The 21,688-nt window shown below is 42.1% G+C and overlaps 1 protein-coding gene across 2 annotated transcripts in view; it reads left to right on the forward strand.

Annotated features, from left to right (window-relative positions):
- Mcc (MCC regulator of Wnt signaling pathway) overlaps nt 1-21,688 on the forward strand; it is a 378,701-nt gene that overhangs the window by 126,116 nt on the left and 230,897 nt on the right. The window contains exon 1 of one of the 2 annotated variants that reach the window (XM_075968728.1): nt 21,398-21,586. The exons of the other annotated variant lie outside the window; for it this stretch is intronic. Within the exon in view, the coding sequence (XP_075824843.1) occupies nt 21,530-21,586 (57 nt within the window). The 5' untranslated portion in view covers nt 21,398-21,529. Of the gene's footprint in view, nt 1-21,397; nt 21,587-21,688 lie in introns of those variants that run through there. 2 annotated transcript variants of the gene reach the window in all.

Raw genomic sequence — 21,688 nt, forward strand, 5'->3', positions numbered from 1 at the left:
AACTGAGGCTCCCCGGAGCTTCCAACCCCTTCAAGACTTACTCAAATATAGCTAGCTCCTACAGTGAAATATCAATAATTGAAATCATCTGACCTTCACCTCTTTATAATTGATTTGCTGCTCTTTCTCCTTAGGATTCATACGGCTCTTCAGCCTTCCTAGACGTCTTCTGATATGCAAATTGTGTGAATTCTTCACTTTGGAAGACTGTTAAATATGAAGGCTGTAATTATACATGGATAGTATCTTTCCTTTTGATGTTTAGAAAACGACTATGGACTCTGGGCATTCTGAATGGTGTACCTTTCCTGATTCTGTATCTTCATTAGCTCCCACGCTGGCATTGCTGGACACATGTGGATCGTGTTTGCACATTTCATGGCCATATGCTACAGTCCTATCTATAAATTCTATTTGTGGAATGAAGGTTTTCGTGGGAAACATTGTGCTCTAGAGTTGTGAATGTGCTTAGGGCAATTCACACTAAGCATGGGAACACCTCTGTCCCTGTCCCCACCACATGTCTGTGCCTTGTTTGCAGTGCAGTCTTCAACATCTGGCCATAAACAACCTGGGGTTTTTTAGTATTATTAGTCATGAACACAACTGCTGGTACACCTGTGTGTGTTTGCATCATGGCACATTTGATTAAACAGACATGGCCATTAGAGTGTGAGGTGCTGAAATAAATCTGCCCGTATCTATTTTAATACAATATAATGCAATAAAAGGCATTCTCCCAATGAACTCAGAAATCGCAGCTAAGCCCACGTGGACCCATGAATCTATTCGTTCCACATATGGCCTCTTCCCTGAAGGGACATGTTTGAGTTGAACATTTTTTTTAAGTGTGTTTGCTAAGAGAAAATTTAATTCATATGCTAAAGTTATGTCAGGCATCCAAGTTCCAGCACTCAGCTAATCATTATCTTGAATTGGGCGCTTCATCAAGTTCCTTCATTTAATCTGAGTTATTTCTCTCAAAACTTAGTATCCTTCTTTAAGGAAAACCATCGCCTCATATTTCTGTTGGTTAGTACCTAGTTCTGTTAGATCTGATGGAGATAGTCAGTGAAGTGAATCTAATTTGGGCAGTTGAATAGTAGGAAGAATCAGGAAGACTGCATAGACTGTTGCCTTCATTTACATAGCTTTGTCTAAGAGATATTTTCACTATCCTTTTGCATCTGTTCTGTGTTATTTTCATTTTGCTTTGCTTAAATTAAAAAGGAATGAATGATATTAAATGAAATGAAATTGTGCACGCACATGCACACACACACACACACACACAATCAAATCAGTGCACCACATCGAATGTATTGGACAGATTTTGCATGTCTGTCTGATAGGGGAAGAAAAGTTTCCCATCCTCTCTTGATACAGAGCCAGCACATATAATAGAGTTTATTTGTTCAGAACTGGGCATCAGGTGCAATACAATCATGCATTATGTTTGTTTGACCCTAGCTTTTATAGCCCCATAGTTGCTCATTCATTCTTGTTGCAGATATAAATTAAAAGTGGAGATGGAAGATTAGATTTGCTGGGCTACATGGGATATGAGAAATACAGTTTCTCTCACTATTAGAACTTAGTGAATCATGACAGAAATAGAAATGACCTGTAGCTAAATATTCAACTCTTGTGAAATTTCAGTTCTGTAGTTGACTTTGCTAGCAGAGGAGGCTTGCAAACTGACTTCCCTCTTTTTCTCATTGTCTGTTATTTGTGGGTTTAAATTAGTTAGCAATGCAAAGCTTTCAAAGTAACATTATCAAACAATGTTTATAGTCTTTCACTTGTGAGTATGGCTAATATTAAGTAGATTTTCCTACTTAATATAATAAATATCTCTTAAGGGCTTCTTTTTCCTTTTCTGTCTAAGAGATGATACAAAATTCCATTTTTTCCCTGCCACTGGAGGAAACTGAATAAAAAGCATTTGACTGTCTGGATGCCCCAGAGCTTTGTGATATGGCATAATTCTTGGCGTTCTGAATCTGTTGTGTGCTGCATAATTTAGGTTGAAGCTGAACCATTAAAATTGATCACTATTTTTGTATTCATTCTATTCAAAGTTGAAGTCTCCTATGTCTTAGTTTAATATCCATAATTTGTTAAACACTGGATCCACAGCGGCATTCAGTGCATGAAGGGTATCCAAGCTCTTATAATGAAAGCAGCTGCTGAAGAAAAGCTCATTGGCACGGATGTTGTTAGGAGCTTGGATGTTTCCAGCAAGGATGACAGGTAAAGGCAATTGAGAGCCAGTGGTAAGTTGTGGATTTGTGTTTATCTTCCCAGCATCTTAAAGCTCTTTGATCAATAAGGATCACAAATTTTATTTGCATAGAATATGAATACTGAGAACTTATAGTGTGTTTTATTAGAAGATAGTTCCTTGAGTATTGATAGCAAGCGAAGCTCAATTGCCTGGTTAACGCCACAAACCAAGAGAAGATGAGTGGCTTTGATTGCTTTCTTTGGCTGTGATAAAACACCATGACCAAAAGCAACTTGGGGAGGAAAGGGTTTATTTCATCTTATGGCTTACAATCCATTATGATGGAAAGTCGGGGCAAGAATTCAAGGCAGGAACCTGGAAGCAGAAGCTAATGCAGAAGCTATGGATGAACACTACTTACTGGCTTGCTCGCATGGCCCCTGCTCAGCCTTTTTTCTTATATAACCAGAACCACCTGCCCAGAGTGGCACCGGCCACAATGAACTGGGTCGTCCCTCATCAATCATTAATCAAAAGTGCTCCACAGACCTGCTACAGGCCAATTTCTTGATTGTAATTCCCTCTTCTATATATGTCTACATTTATGTCAAGTTGACAAAAACCAACCAGCACAGTAGGAATTCAAGAAAGATGAGTGAAACTCTTAGATAACACTGTGACCAATCATAGTCCAGGCTGACTTCTCAGAGGGTCTGATCTGGTGTAGCCAAAGGCGGTGAGATACGAGTCCCACTGCAACTCCTCTTCTCCCTTTTGTTTGTGTGTGTGTTGTTTGTGAGCTGGGGGGGTGGTGGCGCACGCCTTTAATCTCAGGACTCAGGAGGCAGAGGCAGTCGGATCTCTGTGAGTTTGAGGTCAGCCTAGTCTTCAGAGCAAGTTTCAGGGAAGCCAGGGCTGTTACACAAAGAAACCCTATCTCAAAACAAAACAAACAAAACCTTTAGTTGGACATAGTGGTACATGCTTTTGATCCCAACATCCAGCATACCACTTAGGAGGCATAGGCAGGTAGATCTCTGTGAGTTCAAAGCCAGCCTAGTCTACTTAGAGAGTTCCAGGACTGCCAAGGCTACATTGTGGGAGCCTGCCTTGAAAAAAAAAACAAAACAACAACAAAATGAAAAAAAATGCTTTCATTAATATATTTTCTTTGTGCATGGTATTGGGTTCCATAACCACATTTTCATGCAAGTATATAATATGCTTTAAGCATAGGCTCTCCCATAATCCCCTCCTCCCCATCTTCCTTCTCCTGCTTCCTGTTTCTCTTTGTTCTTACTAAGTTTTCTATAACACAGTAATAGGTTTCTCCACCGACTCAGTAAGCCCCATGAAACTGAATTGAAAAAGCCAAAGAACAGGTTTATTTGAGCAAAGCAACTCCCAGGTGAGCTCTCCAGTCCCAGAGATGGGGGCCAGAGAAGTCACATGAATGAACTTATATACCCATTCAGGATGAATAATCTATCAAGCAACTTGGACCCTCCACTCTCTGGTTTTCCAGAATGTTCCAATGAGAGACTGGGATGGTCAAGCCTATCTGCTTTTATATCTGGCCCATTCACCTTTGTCTCTTTTGTCTCCTGGACTAAATTTTTCCCCTCAAAACACGTTTTAATCCAAAGCCATACCTTTGCTATGACACCAAGGTGTAAATCTGTTCAGTTGTTTTACATCTTCTTTATCCATCCTTCTGTTGATGAACAGAGTTTGGGTCTTCATAACTTAGCCATGATGTATATTGGTGCAATGAGCTTTGCTCAACAAGTGTCTCTTGGATACTTGGAGGCCTTTGCATCAAAACCCAGGAATGATATAACTGGATCATATGATAGATGTATTTTTTCTTTTAGAGCAATGGTTCTCAACCTTCCTAGTTCTTCAACCCTTTAATACAGTTCTTTGTGTTGTGGTAACTCCCAGCCAGAAAATTATTTCTTTGCTACCTAATAATTGCAATTTTGCTACTGTTAAGATTTATGATGTAGTTGAGTGGTGGTGGCACACACCTTCAATCCTAGCACTTGGGAGACAGAGGCAGGCGGATTTCTGTGAGTTCGAGGCCAGCCTGGTCTACAAGAGCTAGTTCCAGTACAGCTAGGACTGTTAAGCAGAGAAACCCTGTCTCAAACAACAACAACAACAACAAGAGTTATAATAATATGCTGGACATCTTATGTGCAAAGCCCAAGGGGTCTGGATATATAGGCTAAGAACTGCTCTTGTAGAGCTTCATCCCTCCTGTTTCTCATTCTGTCTAGACACGGTTATAGCTCTTTTTGTTCACATCCTTGCCAACACTCACTGCTATTTGGTCTCGTTTTGTTTTGAGACAGGGTCTCTCTCTGTAGCCTTAGTTGTCAGAACTCATTATGCAGATCAGGCTGGCCTCAAACTCAAAGAGACCCATACCAATCTCAGTTGCTACTTATTTGTTAATGACTGACATTCTTATGGGGTGGGATGGAACCTCAGTGTGGTTCTATTTACATTTTGATGATAACTAGTAAAGTTGACTATTTCCACATATGTTTATCAGCCATATGTGCTTCAGCTTTTGAGAATTGTCTTTTCATCTCATTAACCTACTTATTGATTGGATGAGTTGTCTTGTTTCTTTCTTAGTTATTTAAAGCACATCCTTTGTATCTATCTGGGCTAAAAACGAGGTCTCTATTTTCTGTGTTAAGTGATAGGAGTAAACTCCTCCTAGGTTGCAAGCAGGTCAAGAATGGGTGTACTGTCTTTGCTTCTCTCCAGGGTCTACCAGATGGCTCGTCCCAGTCTCATCTAATCGCTCAACCATTTACTTATTCTAATCTGGATCCTCTCAATGAATGTATATTGAATAAATGGGTAGATAACCTTGTTTGGGAGGCTGTGAACATCATGGGAAATTGTCAAGTTATCTAATGAGAAATTCCCTGTGCACCTTACAACAAAATAATCGTGCTTTCATTGTGCGTGGTATAGGGTTCCATAAAGGATGTTTTCATCAAAGTATATAGTGTGGTTTGAGCATATTCTCCCCTATAACTTCCCTCCTACCTTGTCTTCCTCTTTTTGCCTTCTGTTAGCTCTCTTTATGAGAGGAACCATGGTTATGACCCATCTGAAGCCAGCATTTTGCACAGTTCTTCGGATCAAGTCTCAGATCCTTCACGTGGTCTATGAGGCTTTCTGCTTATTTATTGTTGATCATCCCACACATCCCTCAACCCCCATACTGTATGCATGGCCATAGAAACCAGAAGAAAGTGTCAGATCCTTTGAGACTGGAATTACAGATGGATATGAGCCCAGCATGGGCCATCTCTCCAGCCCTATAAGCCTCTTTCTTAAAGGTGTGTTCCTGGTTTTCCTTATCTACCCAGCTAGGTTAACTCTGTGCTTCATGATCTTATTTCTCTGTTACTAATCTTGGGAGGTCACGCTGTCATTGCCATCTAATGTTTATTTTTATGATTAAGTGATGTGTCAGTCATCTCTTGCTACAATAATAGAAGGTGATAAAACACCAATACGAACCTGAGTGACATTCAACAGTAGGTGTTTGCTGCTGACCTTTCTGGGATCAGCTATAGGCTATCAAGGCAACTATTATTCTTGGCTCTCATGGGTGGACTCGCTCACACACCTGAGGATAAACTGGCTGATGGCTGAGTTGGTCTAACAGGGAGAGTGGAGCAACTGCAGCACAAGCCTCATGCTTCAGAAGATTAGATCAGGCATATTCTAACGGCAGAGGCAGTGTGTAAGGAGAAACATGGGAAGCTCTTGAAGGAGGCAAACCATACTTACATTATGCAATGAAGTTAGGTATACTCTGTGTGCTAAGCAAAAAATCTTTACAGGGAATGGAGATTGGGGCCATCCTTGTATATTATTAGACTGCAAGCTCACTTGAAGGCTATGATGGTATATTTCCTTGAAATTGCTATTATATATCTAGTACTCAGGAAAACTGTAGGGGAATGTGGCGCGGTAGTGGTGCTGAGGTATCCTGACTTATCAGGAAGCCAGGGTATACTCAGAGCTGTAATACGACAGCTCTGCAGAGGCTTACATAGGGCTTCTTAGGGTAGCTGTAATCCGACAGCTCTGCAGAGGCTTACATAGGGCTTCTTAGGGTGGCTGTAATCCGACAGCTCTGGAGAGGCTTACATAGGGCTTCTTAGGGTGGCTGTAATCCGACAGCTCTGGAGAGGCTTACATAGGGCTTCTTAGGGTGGCTGTAATCTGACAGCTCTGGAGAGGCTTACATAGGGCTTCTTAGGGTGGCTGTAATCCGACAGCTCTGCAGAGGCTTACATAGGGCTTCTTAGGGTGGCTGTAATCCGACAGCTCTGCAGAGGCTTACATAGGGCTTCTTAGGGTGGCTGTAATCCGACAGCTCTGGAGAGGCTTACATAGGGCTTCTTAGGGTGGCTGTAATCCGACAGCTCTGGAGAGGCTTACATAGGGCTTCTTAGGGTGGCTGTAATACGACAGCTCTGGAGAGGCTTACATAGGGCTTCTTAGGGTGGCGGTTTCCCAGGGAGAAGGTGTAGAAGGGTGCTTAAAAGAAATCCCGCACTAGCCCAGAATTGAGAAATAGACAGTTATTTATTTAGGGGTAGTCTCACAAATCACAATCCTCTGCTGAAACAGAGATCAGAAACGGAATCCTGTAGCTGGAAAAGAGGCCGGATGCATGCTCTATATCGGCATAAATAGTATAAGAGGCCATACCTCAGTGGGCAGGTAACCACTGCAGGTAAGACTTTCAACAGCAAGAAGGCAGATTGGTAAGTTTTTGCTGCTCAGGGATTTGTCAGTTTAGCCGGTCAGGGGCAGAGATGGCTCTGACTTCATGGCCAAACTGTTTCTTTCACTGGTCCTTTTTAGCTTTTTTACTCTATTCTGAGGACCAGGGCATATTTCCTTCACTGGCGCTGATTCTAGGAAGAAAGTGTGATTCTTTGACACTAGTTTCAGAGCCAAGGCACATGTCTTTAGTCCTGGGTTCAGGGATAAAGATGTTTCTCTCCCTGGCCCAGGTCTCAAATACAAGGTGTGTTTCTTTCACTGGCTCGGGGCTCAGAGTCAGGGTACTTAGTGATTGGTTGGCTTTCTGCCCCAGTTGTCACTTTTACACTACAAAGACACTTGACATATAGTGAGTAATAACTATTTCCTGGGCAAATAAGGATATAATATAAAATAACATTAATTTATCCAGGTAGTGGCGGAGCATGCCTTTAATCCCAGCACTCAGGAGGCAGAGGCAAGTGGATCTCTGTGAATACGAGGCCAGCCTGGTCTACAAAGTGAGTTCCAGGACAGCCAGGTGTGGATGGAAGTTTCTGTCCCACCTGCTCCCATAGCTGTTCAGTCCCATAGAAACATACAAAGGTTTATATTAATTCTAAACTGTTTGGCCTATTAGCTCAGGCTTATTATTAGCTAACTCTTACAACTTAAATTAGCACATAATTCTTATCTATGTTTAACCATATGGCTTGATACCTATTCTCAGTACGGCACTCTCCTCTTGCTTCCTCTGTGTCTGGCTGACAACTCTGTCTCTGCCTTTCCTCTTCCCAGAATTTTCCTAGTCTGGTTGCCCCGCCTATCCCCCCACCTGACTACTGGCCAATCAGCATTTTATTAAACTGGTACAAGTGACAAATCTTTACAGTACACAAGAGCATTATCCCACAGCAACCAGGGCTGTTACACAGAGAAACCCTGCCTTAAAGAGAGAGAGAGAGAGAGAGAGAGAGAGAGAGAGAGAGAGAGAGAAAGAAGAAGAAGAAGAAGAAGAAGAAGAAGAAGAAGAAGAAGAAGAAGAAGAAGAAGAAGAAGAAGAAGAAGAAGAAAAAGTTTGTAAAATAACATAAATTTGATACTGTTGTCTCAATCATCTAAAAGAAATGGCCAATTTCAAAGAAGTTTCTTTATTAGGAAGGTAGTTCAGAATTGTCATTTCTCATTTGTTTGATTGCTTTTCTGACTTCTTAAATTTCCCAATTCCTCCAAGTAATACCTGTTTGTGAGTTAGGATTAGGTTTTATTCCCACATGATACAGCTCTGCTGCGGCACCAATCACTTTTGTGTCATGGCAAAAATATCTTTTTTAAAAAGTGATGGATTTATTGTGGCTAATGGGGCTGAGCCTGTGTACAGCAGTTCAGATCACAGCAGAGGGAGCATGTGGCAGAGGCTGCATCAGAGCAGAGTAGGAAGCAGAAAGGAACAAGCCCCAGGGGTTGGCTGTAATCTTCAGTGCCACCAGCCAGGGAAGAGACAATCACGATGTGAGCCAGTAGGGTACACATAAGATCCAAACCAGAATACCCTACTACCACCCGTGCTGGCAATGTGAAAAATAATATAAGATGAGCTGTTTGAGTAAGGGGACAATATTTAATATTTTGGAAGAGAGGAAAAAATAAACAAAGGGAATAAAATAAAAAATAAAGTTTTCAAAAGTTTAGACTGTTGCAGGAGGGGCCTCTTGTTCGTTCCCTTCTGCTCAGCCCTGAAATAATCACATAGAAACTTGTATTAATTAAATCACTGCTTGGCCCATTGGCTCTAGCTTCTTATTGGCTAACTCTTGTATTAATTTAACCCATTTCTATTAATCTGTGTAGTGCCATGTGGCAGTGGCTTACTGGCAAAGTTTTAGCATGTCTGATTCTGGCAGCTCCATGGTATCTCTCTGACTCCACCCTCCTCCTCCCAGCATTCCCCGGCAATCTAAGTTCTGTCCTATCAACAGGCCAAGGCAGTTTCTTTATTTATTAACCAATAAAAGCAATACATAGAAGGACCTCCCACACCATTAGACAAAGTCTATTATAAGGCCCTACCACCATCACTAACACTCATGTGCTGGAGATTTAGTCCCTATAGGGTATATCCAGTCATTGAAAAATGAGCCAACTATGCAGCCCTAGATTAATCCACTGACCAACAGCATGATTGTGAAGTTATAGGAGTGTGCACACGAGCATGTGTCTGTCTGTCTGTCCTTGTTGGAGGACATCAGTCACGTCACTGGGAGCATGCCTTTGAATGGAATAACTGGCCTGGGAACTCACTCTTCCTTTCTCTCAGCTTCTTGGTTGCAATAGTATGAGCAGTCCCTGCAATGCTGTCTGTTGCCATGGTTTTCTTGACCATGAGCCCGATACCTGGAATCACTATACTTGTACTAGACCATGGAGACCAGGAACCAAAGCAAGTCTCCCCTCCTCTGGATTCTTCCTCTGGCATCTTTCACAGCAATGGTAATCTAACCTGCACACAAATCCCTGCAGGCCTTCCCCTGTGCTGAAGGTGCTGTCTTTAGATGTTTGCACTGCCGCCACAGAACGCCACAGATGGGGAAACTCTTAAAGAACAGACATTTACTTCTCAGAATTCCGAAGACTTGGAAGTACAAGACCAAGGCGCCAGTAGGAGTGGTGCCTGGTGAAGATCACCATGTTAGCACATCCTCTGAAAAGGAGGAGTGCTGTATCCACAGAACGGAAAAGCACACAAACAGACAGAGAGTTTCCCTTTAATTCCAAGCTCTCTCGTATAGGAAATAATCCCCCTCTGTTATGAGGGCAGAGCTCTCCCGAAGCCATCCTGTTTAATACTGTTGCACAGGGGATTAAGTTTCCCCATGAGCTTTTGAGGGAACTCCATCACGCACACCGTGGCGACCTCCATCTAGGAGGACTGAAAGGAGACTGGGGGGGTTTCTAAAGAGTTCTTTGTCTCTTAATCGAGGAAATACGTTAAGTATTTTAGAACATTGCTAATTTCTGGATCATGAGTGCCTAAAGGTCAATAAGAATATGAAACATAACAGGCAGGAAGAAAAGAACAAATGAAGAAAAGGGGGCTGTAACACGAATTCTAATTGTTCTTAATAATAAATATCCAGAGTCAAATATTAGGTAGTAAAAGTTGAGAGATCAGAGAAGCAGCCAGCCACTAGAGAGACCTTTTACCTCTACCAATGCTCAGACCACAGTTCTTTTCCTCACACTGCCTCCTCGGACTGCAACTGTCTCCACCAAACTTCAGACTGCATCCAAGCTCCTGTCTCCTCTGACTTTATATTCCTCTCTCTGCCCATCCATATCCCTTCCTGTCTCCAGCTCCATAGTTCTGGGATTAAAGGCATGAGAATCCCAAATCCTGGGATTAAAGGTGTGATCCACCACCACCTGGCCCCTAGTGGCTTAGCTCTGCACTCTAATCTTTAGGCAAGCTTTGTTTGTTAAAACACAAACCAAATATCATTACATGGGGAAGAAGGGAGGGAAGAATGAAGGAAAGGAGAGAGGGAAGAAGGAAGGAGACAAAAGGCATCTCCTAGAACATGGCAGTAAATGAGTTGTATGTCCGGAGAACTATAAAGAAGCTGAAAGATGCTAATTCAAATACCAATAGGAAGTTCTAGGAGAATATCATATAACTAAATTAGAATATGTTCTCCAGTGTTTTTGGTAAAAAAAAATTATTCTTTAAATGTGCCTTAATTTAAGAAAAATAGGGACTGGGCATTGTGGCACACTCCTTTAATCCTAGTACTCTGGGAGGCAGAGGCAAATAGGCTTTTGAGTTTGAGGCCCACCTTGTTTACAAAAGAAGTTCCAGGACAGCCAGGGCTACATAGAGAAACTCTGTCTCAAAAAGAGACAGAGAGAAAGAGAGAGAGAGAGAGAGAGAGAGAGAGAGAGAGAGAGAGAGAGAGAGAAGAAGAAGAAGAAGAAGAAGAAGAAGAAGAAGAAGAAGAAGAAGAAGAAGAAGAAGAAGAAAAAAGAAAAGAAAGAAAGAAAATAAGAAAGAAAGAAAGAAAGGAAGGAAGGAAGGAAGGAAGGAAGGAAGGAAGGAAGGAAGGAAGGGCCCTTTGGGGGGTCAGGACTAATATCCTCAATATTTGACAATGGGATTAACTGTATATAGAGGAACATTCTTCAGACCTCAGTTATAGAAAAATGTTAGTCCTATGGCTGTTTAACTCCAGAAAAATCTGGAGGTTTCTAGGGATGGGATTGAGCAAAATGGGCAGGGGAGACCATTATCTTTGGTGTTTTTTGTTGTTTTTGTTTTTTGGTTTTTTGAGACAGGGTTTCTCTGTAGCTTTGGAGCCTCTTTTGGCACTAGCTCTCATATGGGAGAGCATTGTCAAAGTGAGACTGTAGCTATATACCAACTGGGTAATAATACTTTCCATTTTCTAATCCTGGTACAGCCATACCAGCTCTGCTTTCTGCTTTGTTCCTTCACTTAATGGAGTCTTAATTGACACCTGTGAAGGGAGCTGATAAGGCCAGAAGTGATGATTCAGAGATGATAAGGACCAAAGTCAGGACAGGAGTTAGGAAGTAAGTCTTAAGAGAAGCAAATGGCTAAAACTCCAATTAGAAGAAGGAGCAAGGGAAAAGGTGTGGGAATGAGCTTGGCAGCTGTAAGAATAATAGGAAATCATGGGACTGCGTAGAAGTTTTACAATGAACTAGTGAGAGATAAAACTGATTGGAGAATAAGGAGCACAAATGAAGGTTTTCCATGAAGATTAACAACAAGGCGAACAAGTGTCCTATGTTCGCTTCATTATACTTGCACTGCTAGCCAGAGCAAGTAGATAAGAAAAGGAAATAGAAGACATATGTGTAAAGAAGTAAAATTACATCTCTTTAGGCAGAAGATAAATCCTCCCACATGTAGAAAATTCTATGTAGTCTACTCAACACAAGAAATGTTAAGCCAGACAATATTTCAGGGCATAAGATTAATATGCTAACAATCAGTTCATTTTTAAATGCTGGCAATGGATTATCTGAAAAATTAAATTAAATCAAGCCCATTTACACTAGATTAAATTTTTAAAGAAAAAACAGGCAGTTTTAATCCCAACCTTTAATCTCAATAATTGGTAGGCAGAGGCAGGTAGCTCTCTGAACTTGAGGCCAGCGTGTTCTACAGAATGAGTTCCAGGACAGCCACAGCTACTCAAAAGGCAAACAAAAAAGGCAAACAAAAAAACAACAAAAAGAATAAGATATTTAGTAATAAATTTAATGAGAGAAGTGTAAAATTTATACACTGAAAACAGTTTCGTGAAATCAACAAGCTAAGTGAATGAGAAGACAGTCTCCATATGTGGATTGCAGGCTTATTAAGATGTCAATGTCTCTAAATTGCTATAACAATTCAGTGTACTACTTCTGGCTTCTTTAGATGCCGGTATGTTGATTCCAAAATTCCTGTTGAAACACAAGATGCCAAGAAGAGCCAAGACAACCTTGAAACCCAACAAAGTCGGATAACACTTTTTCTGTTTTGAAAACAGAAAGCAACAACAAAAACACCCCAGAATAATTAAGATCATGAAGTCCTGGCACAAAGACAGACATACAGACATATGGAATAGATTTGAGTTTCTATAAATAAGTCCACTTATGGTCAATTGATTTTGACAGGGGTGCCAAAACAATTAAGTGTGAGAAAAGGATAATCTTTTCAAAAAATAGTGCTAGAATAACTGGATATCAAAAAAAAAAAGAAGAAGAAGAAGAAGAAGTAGTTTGGGAGCTGAGACTAAATCTCAATGATAGAGCACAGGCTACCACGCACAAAGCACTGAATGTATATGTGTGTGTTTGCGCCTGCGCACATGCATGCGCATACATATACACATATTAAATTGGGGCCCTTACATTACACATAATGTAATTCAACATGGATTCTATTCTCAATGTAAGGGCTAAAAGTATGTTTTATTATTAAGAGGAAAAATAAGACAACATGATCTTGCATTAGGCAATAGTTTATTAACTGTTAAACAAAAGCATAAGTTATTATGTCTATCACCTTTCTTTTACCTATGACAAAGCATCTGGCAGCAAAGGCTATGGAAGAAAGGGCTCAGTCGGCTTCATGGTTTTAGAGATCCCAGTCCATATCATTGGCTCTGCTGACTCTGGGTCCGTGGGAAGGCAAAAGACTACAACAGCAGAAGTCTGTGTGGGAAAAGGAGGAGGCTGATCACTACATATTAGACAGGAAGCAGGGAGAGAAGTGAGAAGTGAAAAGAAAGAAGGAAACTGAGGCAAGATATAGTTTTCAAAGGGTTGTACCAGTGACTTCTTTCCTCCCAATTGGTATGCCTTCTCTAGTTCTCCACCCCCAAATATCTATTCCTCTTTCAAAACCATCAATGGATTAAACATTAGGTCGGAACCCTTATGATCTAACCCTCTCTGGAAACACCTTCACAGACAGGCATAGTGGCTGTGCTGCACTTTAATATCTAGGTGTCTCTCAACCCAGTCAAGTTGATGAGCAAAAATACTTGTGATAATAAGAACATTTAGGTAAGCTGAGCTTCATTGAAGTCAAACTTTTTCTGTCCTGCTTGCCAGCTCCCAAATAACCACATGGAGACATTTTATTAATTATGAAATCTTGGCCATAAACTTAGGATTGTTCCTGAATAGCTCTTATAACTTAAATTAAACCATTTCTATTAATTTACTTTCTGCCTCTTGGCTTTATTACCTTTTCTGCTTCCTCCATGTCTGGCAGACGACTCTGCCCTTCCTCTTCCCAGCATCTTCTCTATCTCCCCAAATCCTGCCTGCCTATTGGCTGTTCAGCTTTTTATTAAGCTAATCTGAGTGACACTTCTTCACAGTGTACAGAAAGATTGTTTCACAATACTGTAGATGAAATTTTCTTTCCTACCTGCCAGTTCCCGAATAATTGACATGGAGACTTAATATTACTTATAAATGCTCAGTCAATAGCTCAGGCTTATTACTAACTAGCTCTTACAACTTAAATTAACCAATTTCTATTAATCTACATTCTGCCATAAGGCTCATGGCATTTGCCTCTCTGGTATGTTTTTCTTCCTCTCCATCTTGCTGGCGACTCCTCTGACTCTGCCCTTCTTCATACAAGCATTCTCCTAGTCTGGCTGTCCTGCCCAATCTCTTTCTGTCCAACTATTGGCCAGTCTGCTTCTTTATTAAACCAATCACACAGACATATATTCATACGGTGTAAAGGAATATTCCACACAACATTTCATCAACATTTAAACATATTTAAACTTCAAAGATCTCTGTGAAGTGAGGATAAAGACAACCTATGGAAGAGGGAAAAAAATGAAAGTTTGTAACTGATAAAGGTCCAGTCTTCATAACACAACAAAAACAAACAAACAAGCCTCTTAAAACAGAATGATAAAAAAAGCAACTCAATTTAAAAACATTTTGTGCTTGAGATGTAGTTCACTGATAAAGTAATTCACAATCATGCATGAGGCCCTGGATTCTATTCCCAGTATCACAGAATAAAAAGGTCTAGAGATTTCTCTAGAGAAGACATAAATGGCCAATAAGCACATGATGTTCAATATTATCAGTCTTTAAAGTAAAACAAAACCATTAGGCTACAATTTTTAAAAAATTGACAATTATATCAAAGAAATTAAAATACCTACATTTGGTGGGAATTTTAAAAAGGGCAGCCACTTTGGAAAACAGTTTGTTTCTCAACATATGAAACAGAGTTGTCCCATTGCCAGGCAATTCTACTTCCAGGTGCATACACACCCAAGAGAACTGAAAACATAGATCCACAGGAAAACTTCCTAACCTGTATTCCCAGAAGTGTTGTTAGAATTGCCAGCAAGTAGAGGTTCCTCAAATGTGCATGAACTGGTAAGTGGATAAAGAAAATGTGACATCCACAGAATATTATGGCAAGGAAAAGGAACTGAGTGTGAATAGACAGAGCATGGGTGAGCCTCTAAAACATGCCGAGAGGAGGAAGCCTGATATAAGGCTCCACATATCGTTCTCTTTACATGACATGTCCCAAATGGGTAAATTCATAAACACAATTGTACATGTTCATTCTATATCTCCCTCCTTGTTGGAACATGGTGCACAGATGGAGCCATGTAAGGAGACTCTAACTGCTTGTGGAAACACTCCAAGAACTCGTGACCCCAGTTTCTCCCAAACATGGAATCGTTCTCAGAATGTGTTCTTGTCCCACGTGTAGTGAATAGGAGTGAATTGACCTCAGATTACTCCCTATTGCTTGCTGCTGGTATTCAATTACATGTTTAAACTATTCTCTAGTTGCCTTTATGGAAAAACATGTTTTTGCCACATATATCTTGTCTTTGTGATTGTACACAGCTTGAACTCGTGAGAACTTTATTCATGGGACCTCTCTTAACTTTCAGATTATAAATTGTCCAAGGCTCTGAATAAAGCAGACTATCGCCCGAGACTTTAGTCTACCTCCTCCATTGGCTCCATTCTCCCAGGCCCCACTACCTCTAGAGCCATGTCACCTCTTCTCGGTATGCCCTCCCTCCCTTGTATTTTCTTCTTCTCCAGTGTTGGGGATAGGACTCTGGGCGGCCACTTTTAAGCAAGTGCTGTACTTTTGAGTTATGCTTATGCTTTAAATTACATGTGTTAAAATGTAATCTTTTTATGGATGAGTTATATTTTGATAAAACTGATTAAAATATAACTTGCAGCATAGCATGATACAAAGCTATATATGTTGGAGAAAAATCCCTAGGCTGGGGTACATGAGGTGATTTAGACCTAAATCTGAATATCCTTAAATTATAGGAACAGTGCTGGGGAGAGGCTGCTTAAAGCAGAGGAAGAGGGAAGGACTAAATGGCTAAACGAGAAGGGAAAGAACTGGACATTTCTACAATTATTAGACCAGAAACTATTATTCCTATTATGGAAACTTGTAAACTGTAATTGAAGTTGGTTTTTTTTGTTTAAGATTTCATTATATTTCCTTATTTTATTTGTGCATATATGGCGAGGGGGCACGTCCATACTATGAAACACATGTGGAAGTTGGAACTTATAGGAGTCAGTTCTTTCTCCCGACTCTGTGGACCTGAGGAAGGAGCTTGTCTTGGTGGTAGCTACATTTCCCAGATGAGCTCTCTTGCCCTCCTTAAAGTTGGATTTTGGTAGAAATCAACAAATTTAATTTAGATATGGTTTGTTTTTATTTTTTTGAGACAGGGTTTCTCTATGTAACAGTTCTGGCCGTCCTGGAACTGGTTTTGTAGGCCAGGCTGGCCACGAACGCACAGAGATCCACCTGTCTCTGCCTCTAAGTGCTGAAATTAAAGGTGTGTGCCACCACCACCTGGACAGACATGATTTTTATGGAAATGACATAAAAAAACTGTTCAGTAGCTGCATAAAAAGATATTTACTTAAAATACAATGAAACAACAAAAACATAGCACAAAGGCACAGGGAAGGTTAATGGTAGACAATTCCAAATTCAGAGCATTTGTTTAGAATGGCAAGTTTGATCTCTTGACAGCTGTGCAAACCAATTACGGATACCTTGGAGAAGACAGGGGCCCATTCCTCATGTCTCAGGACATCCCAATAAGAAGCCCCCACCACTTCAGTCTAGTTCTAAACATTCAAAGCCTGGAAAAGTGGCTTCCTTGGCTTCAGACCCTCCATCTTCATCTCAGCTTGGTGCAAGTTCAGGTTAACGGCACCTTTTGTCATTAGTTTTGTAAGGTGCACAGCTTACTTCTCTGTCCTTATCTCTTTATGGTTCTAGGGATCAGAACCAGTACACTGATCATTCCGGGTAAGCCCTCTATCACTCATTTACACCCCAGCTCCTGCCTGCCTATCTATGCTCCTTCTCAGCCATTGCTATAATGGCATTCTAGCTAAAGGAGCAATGGATGATTCTGTTTTAGCCTAAGGGCTCCAGAAATAACAGTGGCAGGCATTTGGAACTCATTTAGTTTCAGCATAATCTCCGAATTTTTACTAGATCTATCTTTACACAGCCGTTTAATACATCTTTCTGTTTTCCATTGGCATATGCAGGTACTCCTATGATGACTTAAAGCTCTCCTTTTTAAAAAAATCTCCCTGGGATTTCCAAATCTCCACTCTCCACGGATCAGTTTTCTATGGAGAAGAATCTGATGCACTTTAAAGCGATTTGGAGTACAAATGAGTAAATGAAAGATTCTCAGGATGTTGATAATGAAGGGGATAACTATCCAGTCTCCAAATGATCTCATCAGACACTGGGGTAAATTTCAAAACATCCCATAAAGAGGGAGCAAGCCTCTAATCGGAATTCCCCACTGATAATGGCGGGGATGTTGTTGGAAAATGACTCTAGGTTATTGGAATGTGTGGGCTGGGTGTGAGGTGGCCCACGAATGCCATCAGTGAGCACAGGAGTGTGCTTTCTTCGCTTGGGTTTGTTTGCAGTTGGGAAAAGAAAGATTTTTGTTTGTTTATTCTGTGAGGGAGATTTAATCTGGAAATTGTTTTCAAATACTGGTTTTCTTAGACATTTTAAACACAGACCAACCTAATTACGTACTGCATTCCAGCTATGTCTCAGCTTTAAATCACGGAGCCTTGGGCTGCGTACTTCTCCAAGTTACCTCCAAATGTTCTCAGCCTTTTCGCTTTCCCGAGCTTCCATCTACCTCTGCCACTTTACAAGACTGCTCTTCTGGAGGTCACCTGTAATCTACCAAACCAAACAACACTTCACTATCAATCTCCTGGTCCCTTAGCAGCCTCCTCCACGGGCTGCCGCTCGTTCACAAGCCTCCTTTCTACTTCAGGGCAGTCCCATCTGCAGCTGCTATGTCCTTCTCTGGATTTCTGTCTTGATCTTCTTGTTGGATCCTTGCTCTGCTTAACCTGAAAATGAGGCGGCATCTCAGTGCCAAGTCTCGGGACTATGTCTTTGCACCCATTACTTTCTCCCTAGGTGACTTCATACATTCTCATGGCCGTTAGCATCAGCTCTAATCATGCTGGACATAGCTAAATCCCCACTCTTCCCTCAACCCAAGACTCAGATGTCTTAACTGTTGTGTTAACTCTTTATGTGCCGAATAGGAAGCTCCGTTTTCCTTATTTATTTACTTAATTTTTGTCATTATCAGAGCTGAACCCACCCTCTCCCATATGCTAGGCAAATGCACTACCACTGAGCTACCGCCCCCCATCCCCAGAAACTTAAATTTAATACATCTAAAACAGAGCCCCTGGTTCCTTAAAATCTGGTCCTTTTCCTTGGCTGGCAGTCATCTATGACTCCCCCCCCCCCCATCTCATGACCGGTATCTAATCATTCATTAAAGTCTGGCCAGTTTCACCTAAACACTACATATTAAATCCACCCATTTCTTACCATCTTGATTGATTTTTCCTCAACCCAAAAGCATCCCTGATCTGCAACAGCCTTTCCTGGCTTCTTGTTCTGCCTTTTGGTCACTAGAACCCGTTCTTGGCACACAAAGCAGAGGCAGCAGACATGAATGTGTATTAGGAAGACTATCAAAGATGTACAACAGGACAGGGACTATTTACCTGCCATTCAGCCGTAATGGTTATTAGTTAAGTTCTATCAGCTTGTTTCATCGATACCGCATCCATTTCTCTGTCTTCTGTATCAGACAAAAGTCACAACATTTTTCAGCCTTACATATCTCTAAAAGGACACTGTAAAATGTGACCACAATGTCATTAGAATATCTGAAATTAACCATCTTTTTATTAATATTTTATATGTATGTATGTTTTGCCTATCTTATGCCTGTGTAACATGTTCTGTGCCTTGTGCCCATGGTGGCCAGAAGATGGCATTGGATCCTCTGGAATTTAGAGATGTTTTTGAGCTGCCACGTGGGTGCTGGAAATTGAACAGGGGTCCTCTGGAAGAACAGCCGGCGTTCTTCACCACTGAACCATCACTTGCAGGCCCAATAATTTCTTAACACAATTAAGTATATTACAAGTGGGTTTCTGAGTGTAAATATCATCATTTTTATTTTTACTAATTTGAGACCTCTCCTTGTAAAGCTGGCCGTAGACATTCGGTTTTCCTGTGCCAAACTCCAACATTATCGGATTACAGCTGGGTGCTACCAGAACTGACCTAAAGGTCAACCTTTTTGTCATTTATCATTTTCACGGTTTGTTTAAGTAAAGATCCCAAGGAGGTCCACACGCTGCAGCTGACTGGCGTGCTTCTATGCATCCTGGGGTCTCTAGAGTTCTGCCTCTTGTGCGCTCTCACTGGCTCACCTGGTTTCTTCCACCTTGCAGCTTATCTCGTGAAGACGGCGGGGTTGGCTTGGATCCTGCAGAATTCCTGCCTAGTGCATCTCTGTACACAACGCAGTTTCGTTTTGTTTTTCACATAAAACTGCTAACATAGCCTGATGGATGGCAGTGTTTTCTTCCACTCTCGGGGCTTTGTTACACAGAGAAACCCTCTCTCGAAAAGCAAAACAAACAAACAAAAACAAGCCAACAAGGGAAATGGATGAACCACACAGGAAGGGATGGGGAAAAAGACGGGCACGTAAACGTGGCCCCCTGCTCCACCTTAAGGCAAAAGTAAACATCCTATTTGACATTTTAAAAATAGACTTTGGATTGGAACAATACAATGGCTTTTTCATCGAAGGCTTCAGGAAATGTCTGCTTAGAGGTGGAGATACTTTCCTCCCATTGTCTGAAGAGAGACTGATGAGTTTTCTTAAGTGATAATGCAGCCCCCTGTATTAAAGGTTTTCGGAGCATCTCAGATTCACTTTATCACACCAGCCCCCATGCTGCCTTTAATTTATTTTTAAAACAGGGTCTCACTAAGTTTCATAGGCTGGCCTTGAACTCCTCTGTGAAGCTGAGCCACGCTTTGACCACGTGATCCTCCTGCTTTAGAGCTATGATTACACGTTTGGGTCGCTACCAACCAGGCGTGGTGGCCTTTTAACTTTATTTTGATAAAACCCCAGGTAGACCTCAGCCTGTTTCCCATATACACTGAGAGTTTCACCCTAAAGGAACTCAGACTGATTGGCTATCACAGCCTTTTTAAACCTTTCTAATTCATCCTTCAAACTCCAGAAATAACCAGCCCGGCTCTGGCTACATAGCAAAGATCATTCATTCATTCATTCATGACTAGGTCTTACTATTTAGCTCAGGCTAGCCTTGAACTACTAATTCTCTTGCCCCTGCTAGACACTGGGATTACAGACCAACACCACCAAGCTGGGTGGAGGCATATGTTTTTAATGGAGATCGGGAGGTTGGAGAAGACACAAATGCGCGAGTATTTTAAATCTTTCAAGGGTTGGGCATGTTTTATCGTGGTTATGGACGTTCAGAGAATGCACTCTCCTCTAGTCATGTAAATTGGGAGCCTGCCTTTAGACTAATCAGGGAAATGACCGCCCCACACTCTTGTAAAATTTTAATGTACCGTGAGAAACCGCTCAGTGCTGGCCGACTTACCGTGCTCACGTTTGCCCTGACCTTAATGAATCATGGAAAGCGGTTCCTAAGAGGGAAGGTTTTTTTTTTCTTCTTTCTTTCTTTCTTTCTTTCTTTCTTTCTTTCTTTCTTTCTTTCTTTCTTTCTTTCTTTCTTTCTTTCTTTCTTTCTTTCTTTCTTTCTTCTTCTTCTTCTTCTTTTTTTCCAATTTCCTGCACGATTACTCAGGTGGCTTTTCCTGTTTCTTCTCTCCCTTCTGGACTTGGGTCCTGGTAATTACTATTGCAGAGACCTGGAAGGACGCCTGCTCTCTCCTCCGCGCCCTCCCCCCACCCTTTTCTCCTTCTGGCCCCGCCTCCGCCGCACAGCCCTTACTTAGCCAGCAGCTAGACAGCTGTGTTCAATCAGAAACCACTTACAACTCCAGACGATTCAAAGGGGGAAACTTCGGCGTGAAGTGACGCTCGGCTCCGGCTCTCTCCAGCTCTTTCCTGCCGGGAACCGGAGGCACAGACCGTCCTCGCACCACTGCCCGGGCTTCTCCCGGAGGGTGCCCGAGCTCTGCCGGGGGCCGGCGCGAGCCGCCCGCTTGCCGGGTAATGGGGTTCCGCGCGGTACAGTAGGAGAGTCGAGGCGGCGCGGAGGGTGGCATCGCCCCGGGACTCCGCGGTGGGCGCGCGGGCGGGTCCCGGCGCCGGCTCGGCCGCTGCAGCTGCTGCGAGTGTAACCCTCTTGCCCAGCCTCCAGCAGCAATGGTTCGCCGGTGAGATTCCTGCGGGACTTTCCGTGCCGAGCTTCTGCATCCTCCTCGCCGCTGTCCTGGGTGAAAATGGCTGTCTAGACTGAAATGTGCCGGCGGGGAGCAAGCCCAGGCTATCCAGCCTAAGCCAGTCTCCAAGGCTCCGAGGTCTGGGGACGAGCCCGGCTCTGAAAAGTGCAGGCATGAATTCTGGAGTTGCGGTGAAATATGGAAACGACTCCTCAGCCGAGCTGAGTGAGGTAAGAAACTGCTGAGGTCCGGGAGCTCGGTTTCCTTGCCTCGGCTTCCCGCATCACCCTAGTCTTTCCCTACCCCACCCCTCGTGATCCCAGGCTGGAAGC

This window comes from Microtus pennsylvanicus, chromosome 4 (genome assembly GCF_037038515.1).
Source record: "Microtus pennsylvanicus isolate mMicPen1 chromosome 4, mMicPen1.hap1, whole genome shotgun sequence".
NCBI classification, from domain to species: Eukaryota; Metazoa; Chordata; class Mammalia; order Rodentia; family Cricetidae; genus Microtus; species Microtus pennsylvanicus.